Consider the following 12,281-nt stretch of genomic DNA (forward strand, 5'->3'; position numbering starts at 1 on the left):
ACAAGTTTTCAATATGTAAAAGATAATGAGAAATTAGGTTTCCTTCTCCTTATATCTCTTTCCTTCCAAATCGAACCCTAAAGATATATGAAAAGTGCGCTTTAATATAAGGTCATATTTCCCAATATTGGGCACCCAAGTATAGAGAAAACACCACTTTTTCAATATAAAATAACTCCAAGTGCCAAAAGGATCCTGGCAAGTGAAAATCATTTAGAAAAGTTCAAGGCCTTTCCAACGAGCTATAACACATGGGCATACGAATCTAGATGAAGCCAAAAACCCTTATTACTCTGAAATGGCTATAGACATAGCCTTATTTAAAATATTAAAATGCTAACTTAGGAAATATTTAAATATATTAAAAATATAACCCAAATAGCTACAGAAAGCTCGAAACACACCAAAAGCCTAAAACTAAACCTGTCACAACCTCTTAAAAAGTAGGAACTGCCTCCTAAAATCAAGGAACTGCTCCAAACTGGTCTACTACTGCTAGAAACACCAAATCCAAACACTGAATATCCTAACTGAGTTTCTATCCACCATTGCCAGCATACAAGACTCCATAATAGGCTAACTCACATGTATCTGCTAGACAGAGCTAAAGAGGGGACATGACAGTCCTCCCTTCTTGGAGATGTTTACCCATAAGCAACTGCAAAGCTGGATGCTGCAAAATAGCCTCTCCCTCCCAAGTGGTGTCCTTTATTGGGAGACCCCTCCAGCGAACCAAGTACTCCCGAATCACCCTACTCCTCAATCGACATTCTCTCTCTTCCAAGATCTCCTCAGGAACCAATGTCATCTTACCTTCCTCATCCAAGGGAGGTAGATCGGGAGATGCTACAATATGTTGCCCCAATTCCTTTTTTAGACAGGACACGTGGAACACATTATGAATATGACTGCCAGGTGGTAACTCAATCTCATAGGCAACCTCTCCAACACAACTGAGAATCTTGTATGGCTTGTAAAACAAGGCTTGAGCTTCTCAGCTCCACCCCTTTTAAAAATTCTCTATTGGTAAGGCTGCAGACGTAGGAAAACCATATCATCCACCTCAAGTACCCTCTCAATCCTATGCCGATCAGCATAGACCTTCTGCTGATTCTGTGCCTGCTTCAAATTTTCCCTGAGAGATCTCATGATATCCTGGTTCTCCTGTAACCAATCCTGTGCCAAAGGAGCCCTGTTGTCACCTACTGCCAGATCAACAAAAGATAATGCATCGTAACCATAGAGGACTCTAAAAGGAGTCATAGCAATAGACATATGGTGTGTAGTATTATAACAATACTCGCCCAAATACAACCAACACACCCATGCCTTCTGCTGTCCTGCCACATAGCTGCGCAAATACCCCTCAACTCACTTATTAACAATCTCGGTTTGCCCATCTGTCTGTGGGTGGTAGCTGGTACTAGGTGTCAATTCCGTACCTATGAGCCTGAAAAGTTCTTGCTAGAAAGAACTCATGAACCTGCTATCCCTGTCACTCGCTATGGTCTTGGGGAGGCCATGGAGTCTAAACACCTCTCTAAAAAATAGCTCAGCTACCTGAGATGTTGTGAAATCAATTGCAATAGGAAAGAAGTGGGCATATTTAGTTAACCTGTCCACTATGACGTAGATACAATCTTTCCCTTGAATCTGAGGAAGACCTGTAATGAAATCCATAGAGATCCCTGTCCACTTTTGTTCTGGTATAGGTAAGGGCTGCAACAAACCAATAGGAAAAGTATGCTTAGACTTATTCTCCTGGCACGTCATACACTCATGGACATGACGTAGAACATCATCTTTGAGACCCTTCCAAGAGAATCTCTCCCGAACCGCCCTGTAAGTCTTACCATACCCTAGGTGTCCTGCGGTAGGAGTATCATGGTAAGCATGCAGAATATGTTCCTTCAACTGAGAACCTAGAACAAGATATACCTTGCCTTTGTAGTAAATGACATCATCCACCACATTGTACCTATCATCCAATACCAATCCATCCATGATCTCACAAGCATGCTGATTTTTAGAGTACTCAACTAAAAGTTGAGCCTTCCAATCTATTGAAATCTCACTCAATGAGCATAGGGCAGCAAGTGATGGTTTCCTAGAAAGTGCATCAGCAACAGTATTATTCTTTCCCTTAATGAATTCGATGTCAGAATCATAGGCCTGGATCTTGCTTACCCATTTTTGTTGATGATCATTGAGCTCTGTCTGATCAAGGAAATACTTCAAACTGTTGTGGTATGTTCTTACCACAAATTTGTTGCCAACAAGATATTGTCTGAACTTGGCTAATGCATGCATAATAGCCAACATTTCCTTATCATATGTAGAATACAACCTCTCATTGTCACACAAATTCCTACTCTCTTAAGTAATGGGATGTTTGTTCTGCATCAACGCTACTCCAATGCTCACATCTGAAGCATCACACTCAAGTACAAATGGCTGTGAGAAGTTAGGGAGTGCCAAAACTAGACAAGTGCTCATAACCTCCTTGAGCCTATCAAAGACCCCCTGTGCTTGTTCTATCCATCTGAAAGCTCCTCTCTTTGTGAGGTATGTCAGGGGTGCTGCCAATTGAGAGAAGCCCCTCACAAATCTCCCGTAGTAAGCACATAGATAGAGGAATCCACGTAACTCAGTAATGTTCCGAGGGCAGGGCCAATCACGAATTGCCTGAATTTTCTCCTCATGCACCTTCACCCCATCAACACTGATCACATGACCCAAATATAAGACCTCTCTAAGTCCAAACTCACATTTGGACAACTTAGCAAATAGAGACTGACTCTCCATAATGCTAAGTACCTCCTCAACATGTCTGAGATGGTCCTCCCAAGTACGACTGTAAATCAGGATATCGTCAAAGAACACTAGAACTGACTTCCTCAATGCTTGTTGAAGATATGGTTTATACAGGATTGGAAAGTGGCTGGCGCATTGGTAAGGCCAAAAGGCATCATTAGAAACTCATAGTGCCCATAGTGACAGTGGAAAGCAGTCTTGTGTACATCCTCTGCTCATACACGAATCTGATGATAGCCTGAACAAAGATCAATCTTAGAGAAGTAGATAGCTCCATGAAGCTCATCCAACAAATCATCAATGCATGGAATAGGATATCTGTTCTTGATTGTCTTCTTGTTCAATGCCTGGTAATAAATACACATCCACAGAGTCCCATCCTTCTTCTTAACAAGCACCACAGAAGAAGCAAAGGGGTTAGAGCTAGGGCGAATGAAGCCCATGTCCAACAACTCATGAATAGTCTTCTCAATCTCATCCTTGTATGCTCTAGGATGATGATACAGAGTGGTAATCACTGGCTTAGCTCCATCCTCCATCTCTATCCCATGCTCAAACCCTCTATCTGGAGCTACACCAGGAGGTATGTCACCAAAGACTCTACCATGTCAGTCCATCATCGACTGAATATCAACATGAAACGCCCTGCCATCCTGATGTATAGGTGTTTTGGACTTCACCAAACAACATGTAGCCCAAATCACATCATCATCTCTAATAATAGTATCCATCATGCGAGAAGACACCTCTTTAGGTCCACCATCTAAAGTTGCCCTCAAAATTATCTTCTTCCCACCAGACAGGAACTCTAACTGTATGCGGTGATGATCAATAATATACCTCCCAATACCCTATAACCACTGCATGCCCAAAACCACATCATAGTCCTCCAGAGGTAGAATATAAAAGTCATTTGTCAAGGTATAATTCCCCATCTGAATGCTAAGCTGTGGAATCCGCTTAGTATAGCCCAAAACTGCACCATCTGCAACCTTCACTCCAAAACCATCAAATACCTCAGACTGTAACCCACGCCTCTCAACAAACTTTTGATCAATAAAGTTTCGTCGCCCCTATATCTACTAAGCTCATGACTCGTTGGCCCTGCACTATACCTTTCAACCAAAAGACATGAAATCTAGGATAACTGGAAAGGGTGGCCATAGTCACTTTAGCCGTCGCCAATGGCTCAGGGATGTCTATCTCCAACTGCGGCTGCTCCTGCCTAGTCTCCTCCGTACTGTCCTTAGTGTCAGTGTCTAGTATATCCTCATCACCAAACTTGAATGTTACCTCAATCAAATGAACCTTGCCCTTGCCCATACAACGGTGCCCGGGCTCCCAAGGCTCTTTGCAGGAGAAGCATAGTTTCCTCCTTCTCAGATCATTTTGTGTCTCGTGATCCATCCTGGGAGGTCTAGTTGTCTGTCCATCTCTAAATTGTGAGGTATTGGCCTTCTGTGGAGATCGTGAGTCCCTGAACGACTTCTTATCTGTCTGATAAGAAGTAGGAGTGGTGTCCAGTCTTAATGTCACATCTATGGCATCCTTAAGAGTGGATGGCTTGAAAGAACGTACCCATCCCTTAAGCTTGTCCTGTAGTCCCTCAATGAATAACATCACACTGCGCCTCTGAGGCATATTAGGTACCATAACTGCAATACGCTGGAACTCATTAATATACGCCTTTGCATACCCAGTCTGTCTCAGATGTGCCAACTCCCTATAATAGAGCTATGTGTCCTTACGGTCAAACCTAGAAATGATGCGCTCAGTGAACTCTGCATAGGAGTGGACCATGGCGTGGTCCTGGGTGACCAACCCGTGGAGCCACCAGTCATAGGCAACCCCATCTAAATGCAAGACAACAAACCGAATAGCATCACACTCAGGCATGGCTCTCAGTGATAGATATATATCCAGCTTGTGCACCCACGCTCGTGCACTCGTACCACTAGTCCCATCAAATGTAGTCAATGTGATCTTCTGGGTAGCTCTACTGAGGTCATAGTTCTACTGCTGAGGCCTATAGCCCCAGTCTCCTTTGAACCTGACAATATCTCTACGTTGTGCACAATATTGAAGAAAAGGAAAAACATACCTAACCTCTGGGGGTAGGGCTCTCCACTTAGCTTTAGTCGCCCTGACTGAATCCTGAAATTCCTCCTTTGGTGGCTCTACCTGTATCGGCTGCTCACTTGATATAAACTGAGGAAGTAATGGTTTATCCCTCACTGGTGTATGATGTCTCTCATGCCTAGGGGAATGATGAGAGCTCATAGCTGATGTATGAGATCCATGACTATGCTAGCTTCCAGCCACAGACACTGATCTACTTCGTCTGCCTCTGTGTCTATCCACTTCCAACTGCTCCAGGGTAACCTGTATTCTGTCTAAGGTCTGAACAATCCTGGGCTGGGTAGTGATGAGGGTCCTCATCAGCTCTCTCTCTTGTCTGTCTTATCTGTTCATCTGCCATAATAGGTTCCTGTTCTCTTCCACACTCACGCTCGTACTGAGCTCTTCTACGAGTATAATATCTGTATAAGTCACTTCTTCCCGGATGCATAGAAAAAAGAAAGCTTAACCCCACAGGCTAGCAGGAAAATAGCTCTGATACCACTAAAAGATCGTTGATGGATCCCCTTGCTAATTTGCTGTAATTTTTAAAATAATACTATATTTTCCTGTGATTTTGCTGATGGTCTTACAGAATAGAGAGAAGTTGCAGGATGTTTGGTTTCTTTTTATTTATTTTTTGAATATATAAGCAAGTAATGAATAAAGAACAACAAATAAGGAAGGAAACTGAAACAAGTAAGAACATTCAATTAAATCAGAATTGATACAAACCGTACCAGGCAGATTTCTGATTTATAATACCCAGATTATTCTCTACACATTGGGGATGTGCTTACATCCAACAATGGCGCCAATTGAAGGGTGGATGATGAAAACAAACCAAGAACATCGGCCATGGCTGAATGAAAGTCTTCACCACTTCCAATGTACAGTGTACCTGCTGTAATGGTGGCATCAAGCTAAAACAATCATGCCCCAGCTGGGAAATTCAACCACCCTGCTGAAACCCTCACCAAGCAATCTGAATCTCCACAAGGAATAGTGCATACACTCTGACCAATAATGCCAATTCCAAAAGAATCCACTACCAATCAATAGCTGAGCGCTACGTCCCAGCCAATACCAATCATGGGGTTTGCATCCCAGATTGAAGAATTGCTCTACCAGAGCAATATCACACCAAACAAGTTTTCAATATGTAAAAAATAATGAGAAATTAGGTTTCCTTCTCCTTATATCTCTTTCCTTCCAAATCAAACCCTAAAGATATATGAAAAGTGCGCTTTAATATAAGGTCATATTTCCCAATATTGGGCGCCCAAGTATAGAGAAAACACCACTTTTTCAATATAAAATAAATCCAAGTGCCAAAAGGACTCTGACAAGTGAAAATCATTTAGAAAAGTTCAAGACCTTTCCAACGAGCTATAACACATGGGCATACGAATCCAGATGAAGTAAAAAACCCCTTATTACTTCGAAATGGCTATAGACATAGCCTTATTTAAAATATTAAAACGCTAACTTAGGAAATATTTAAATATATTAAAAATATAACCCAAATAGCTACAGAAAGCTCGAAACACACCAAAAGCCTAAAACTAAACCTGTCACAACCTCCTAAAAAGTAGGAACTGCCTCCTAAAATGTAGGAATTGCCTCCTAAAATTAAGGAACTGCTCCAAATTGGTCTACTATTGCCAGAAATACCAAATCCAAACACTGAATATCCTGACTGAGTCTCTATCCACCATTGCCAGCCTACAAGACTCCATAATAGGCTAACTCACATGTCTCTGCTAGACAGAGCTAAAGAGGGGACATGACAACGACTAATTGTTCCTCTCCCCTAGTAAACATGGTGCAGATAGTCTTCATCATTTTAAAAATGATTTGAATCCATTTTTTACTTATTAACCTTTGTGCCAAACATTTTGTTCACTCAAGTGAATTCAGAAAGGCTCCACAAAATTTCAAATGCATACTCATAGAATAATGAAATTATCTCTTCACAATAGAATATTTAAATCATTTCAAAAAATGATTCAAATAACATAAATTTTCACCTTCAACCTACCAAGTGATATTAATCTCAAATCTAAAAAATGAAGAGCATGATTATATTTTTGTCCACACATCATCATTCTTCTCTAAATATTATTATTGAATCATTTAATGATTTAAATAATAAAATATTTAAGATCGAGCTTAAAATGAAACTGCAATGCTATGAGGCAAGCTGGGTCCCTTGTGGGTCCGACCTTAATTTTTTTCGTTATGAGACAAATGGATCCAAAACCATTTTGAAACCACAATTTCACACTCTATGGACCCAAAGGCAAGGCAGGTTGTCATTTAAACTTGACACCTGACATCTTCGCTTAATGTTTAAAATAGTTGAGGTGACCTTTGGAAATGCCTTCAAAAACTTATCAAACACTCTCCCTAAGTTCTGAAAACTGACATTCATGTTGAGTGTTATCATGATAATCACACTACCAAGTGGATTTGCACAATGATGCCCGAGGTAAAAAATATTAACGTTCAAAATTGCTTACTTAAGCTATTTTGGAAAATGCACATGCTAAAACCCACCTAAACCTTGCCAACTTCATCTCTTGAAAAAATATCAAACTTGCTCTAGGAAGTTGCCACTACGTGTAATAGTCAATCAAGATACAATGAGTACATATACCAGGACGTTTTTCATAATTCCATCAAATATGCAAAATATTAATGGTCAAAGATGGGCCCTCTGAAAATTTCTGGAAATACTGATAACGAACCTCTACAAAATTAGTTTGCTTCTTGCCTCGAAAAAATATCAAACTAAATGTTTGGGTGCTTCAACCAAGTGAGGGAGTACATGAATATCCAAAGAATCATGAGGATTGATCCATTTGATATGCAGGTCACTTGGTCATGAAATATTAATTAAGATGTAAGGTCCCTATACCAGATTTAGCAAAGCACATGTAGCAAAACTGAACAAATCTCATTTGCTTTTAGCTTGGAAAAAATACCAAATGAGTTACTAGAGTTATGCAAGTGGACATGATAGTACATTAATATAAGGAAAATTCTAGGAAGCAATTGGTTTGGCATGGAAATCAACTGGTAGCAAAATATCACTCTCTAAAAATGGCTACTCTTGCTAACATAACAGTGTGCAAATAACATATCTTTGTAGAACACTCAAACTATGTGCATTAAAAAAACATCAAATCTGATAATGGGAGGTTGAGAATGGGCATGGATACTCTCTGATATCATATGAACAAGATCCCAAAATGGGTTTTCATGACAATTGTAGGAAATCAAGTTATTCATCCTCAAAGTAGGCTACTTGGGAAGAATTTGTAGGGATATTTGAATGTTGCAATTAGTTTCCTCATCATGGACCCTTCAAATTTTGCTAAATTTTGAAGGTCCCAACACCTATCATCCCAAATCCCCCTCAATCTACTTTTTTTTGTTTAATGCACTTTCAAATCCACCCCTTAGTCAAGCAAACAAACTTTCATCCTAAACCAACCATCTAATTTATTTCTCCAAAAATCTCTCCAATCCAATTCCCCATCCTAAAATCTAATATATACCACATCCAACAACTTCCTTTTCATCCTTTCATTTTAGTTCTTTTAGCTTGTTCTCAATGCTTGTTTTTAGTTCTTGCGTGATTTAGTTCTTTCATATTTTCGCACCTAGATGGTTTGATGCTTGTGAAATTCAACTTCTTTGTGCTTTGATGGTTTTAGAAATCTCTATCTAATCAAAATTTTGTCCCAATTGCCTCCTAACTTGTCTATTTTCATCTTCATCTATCTATCTATATCCTAGTCCAAATAATCATCTCTTAAATTCAAATCCACTTTCATCCTTCATCTTTATTTTTAAGTGGGTAAGTGCATGGAAACGAAATACAAAAAGGGGGTCAAACGTGGCCACTCTTTTTTTTTTTTAAATCAGTTAAACCTGAACTTGGATCAATAATTTGAGATTCATGCACAAAAAAATTGACAATACCAAAAGAACAAGAATTGTAGTACTGTGAATCTAGTTTCTAAACCACTAAAGTTTTTTGAAAATAAATAACACTAAGAGGATGAAATGTCTTGTGCACACAAAAGTGTTCCTATTTTTTTAGTAAAACATAGCATAATGTGTGGTGTGCACCCCTCTATTTTTTTGTTGCATTTAGTAATTTGAAAAACACATTAGTAAAAATATAATTAAGGGTAAGTACTAGAAGTTGTATATTTTTTGTAATTTTGTTATTGAATATGTATTTTATGATCTTTCAAAGTGGATGCATCCTAAAAATCACATTACTAAGTGTGTGTGCCATGTAACTTGCATTGAAATAACTGAAAAATGTAAAAAAAATCAATGTGTAAAGAATGCAGTGCATAACAATCCTATATTTTTTTTTCAAGTTTTCCAAGTAGATCAAAAGTTATAAAGAAAAATGAACACATATGTAATTGAGAAATACAAAAACATCATTAAATAAATAACAAATAAATATGTTAATGTATTTCAAATATAAAAAAATATGTTTCGAAAGCTAAGAAGATGTGTGACACTTAGGTGGTAGTTTTATTAAATATTGTTTTACAATGTGTAACCCTGATGAGTACTAGAAGTTGCATATTTTTTGTAAATTTTTATTGAATATATATTTTATGATCTTTCAAAGTGGATGCATCCTCAAAATCACATTACCAAGTGTGTCTGCCACATAACTTGCACTGAAATAACTGAAAATGTAAAAAAAAATCAATGTGTAAAGAATGTAGTGCATACCAATCCTATTTTTTTTTTTCAAGTTTTCCAAGTAGATCAAAAGTTATAAAGAAAAATGAACATATATGTATCTGAGAAATATAGAAACATTAATAAATAAATAAAAAATAAATTTATTAATGTATTTCAAATATAAAAAAATATGTTTAGGAAGCTAAGAAGATGTGTGACACTTAGGTGGTAGTTTTATTAAATATTATTTTACAACGTGTAACCCCAATGATGTGCAACTTTAGAAATGAGAATGAAGGTAAAAAAACATGTGAAATTGAGGCAAATAAATAGTTCAAGCCTTTATCCTCATTATCCAAACTTATTTGCAAAGAAAAAAAGATGAAAAATATGTTGTGTTACACAAAACACACCCACATTTTGTGACAAATAAAATACGAGAGAATTGCATGCTCCACATAACACGGGCATGTTTTGTGGAACATGAAATATGATGTTTTATGAAATAAAAAACATCTCTCTCTCTCTCTCTCTCTCTCTCTCTCTCTCTCTCTCTCTCTCTCTCTCTCTCTCTCTCTCTCTCTCTCTCTCTCTCTCTCTCTCTCTCTCTCTCTCTCTCTCTCTCTCTCTCTCTCTCTCTCTCTCTACCAATATATATCTCTATTGGGAATTGAGGTGTCTCAACCTTAACCATTCCTAACATTGTATTTATGTATTTAATGCTTAAATTATAATTTTTTGCTCATCATATTTTTTCATCTAGTGTGGCATGACATAATGAGTTGCCTCCATGTTGGATGGTGACATGGAGGATTACAAGGATGTTTTTCTATCTCTACATGAGAAAATAAGCATCCAATTTGGTAGATATTTTTTCATGTATCAACATCTTAATGTAGTGTTAAAAAGTGTAACCCCTTAAAATTTCACACTCTTTTTTTGGGCCCTTGCTTTAGTGTGCCTTTTCCTATGTCATCTCAATCTTATTTGGGGTTCTATCCTATTTTAAATTTCAAGGCATCTTACTCCACACTTAAATGTTGTTAATCCAAATTTAAATTCCAAATCCAATTTATTAGGGCCCTAATATCTCACTTCCCGCTTGAAAGTGGGGCCTATTTGTCAGGTCACTATCTATTAATTGACAGTGATCTATGCTTTTTTGCCAATTTTTTGGAGGATTAACATGTTGGCCTTAACATTGGAAAATTTGGTCTCAAAGTTTGGATGAAAATTGAAAATCAACCTAGATGCAAAAATACCTTGAGAACCCTATATAAGGCATCATATCTAATTCATTTGTACATCCTTACATTAATCTATCATTCCAATTCAAGATAAAATATTCTTCATTGAAGAGCATATTTGAGTACAAGGAGCACCAAGCTACACCAAATAATTTTCAAGTATGTTTTCATGATGGATTTTGATATGATTTAATATCATGTTATTACATCAATACTTGGATGACTTATTTAAAGAGTATTGCATCATCAAGCAAAGGTATTATCATTTCATTTAAGCTCTTCAATTCAACATAATTTCCTTTAGATTTAGCCTCTTCCTTCTAAGGGTAAGCTCTCTTTCTAATCATCATTGATGTAGTGTAGGTTAACACCTACCTGGGGTTTGACTTAGGTGAGCCCATGTGTAGCCCAACATAATTTTCCTTTTCTTTTGGGCATTTGCAAGTTCATGAACAAGTCATAGACAATTTTTTAAGGTACACATGCACTATGCACACTAGGATAGAGGTTACCAAAAAAAAATGTAGCAGGAAACACCTAGACTATGCCAGTTAGTGCCATAGTCCTCCAAGTTTGACCTAAAATTTAGAGGGAAGGCAATTTGAAGGTTTTTGAGCCCAAATCTAAAATATGTTTCCACCTGGACACCTGTCAGGACTATGGAACCTAGCTACAATGTCTAGCCATTTTAATCTCTATTTGTTGTCACATGTTCCTCTTTACACCTCATTTCCATTTTTGTGCACCTCAGATGACTCTCAATTTTGTATTTGTTTGTTTATGTTGGTTATTGTCAATTTTGCATCATTTAACCTAGTTCTTGCATTTTCATATCTAAATCATTATCCAGTCATCAACAATCAAAAGAGAAGAACAATCAATTGAACTTCCTAGATCTCCTAAGGGACTAAATTTGGACTTAATTAGTTGTCCTTCAATAAAATTGATGGGATTGGGTTTGATTCCTAGTTGCATGTTTAGGCTAGTGAGCCCCATATTCATTACATTTCACTTAGAAATTTGTGTAAGTCTTTGGTGTATGAGAGATTCTAATGATAATTTATGATGAATTCATATCATATATTTGACAATATTAAAATCACCTTTCATGGAGAATATGGTTTCCCAAGTTGAGTTATGACGAGTTGTAAGAGAATCAACTATTTATAGACAATTATGATAGGTTCTCTTACAAATATAAGTGTTGTCAACCATGAAAAATTATATTAAAGTTGTAAGGTGTGTAAGAGCATTTTTCATACCTATGTTTTAGCAAAAATGAAGCTTGAGTGAAATGGGTTAAAGAATCTTGGACAATTGATTGTTGCGTGCTTGGAGGTGTTGGAAAAATGTGCCAGGTGGATTTGGATTCCCAACTCT

General features: G+C 37.6%; 1 protein-coding gene across 1 annotated transcript; it reads right to left on the reverse strand.

Moving 5' to 3' along the window:
* Positions 1–2,376: 2,376 nt before the first annotated feature.
* Positions 2,377–2,805, reverse strand: LOC131077125 (uncharacterized mitochondrial protein AtMg00860-like). The gene has a single exon (XM_058014556.1). The coding sequence runs from the start codon at positions 2,803–2,805 to the stop codon at positions 2,377–2,379; it is 429 nt and encodes a 142-aa protein (XP_057870539.1).
* Positions 2,806–12,281: the final 9,476 nt, after the last annotated feature.

The sequence above is a fragment of the Cryptomeria japonica genome, chromosome 9, assembly GCF_030272615.1.
Source record: "Cryptomeria japonica chromosome 9, Sugi_1.0, whole genome shotgun sequence".
NCBI classification, from domain to species: Eukaryota; Viridiplantae; Streptophyta; class Pinopsida; order Cupressales; family Cupressaceae; genus Cryptomeria; species Cryptomeria japonica.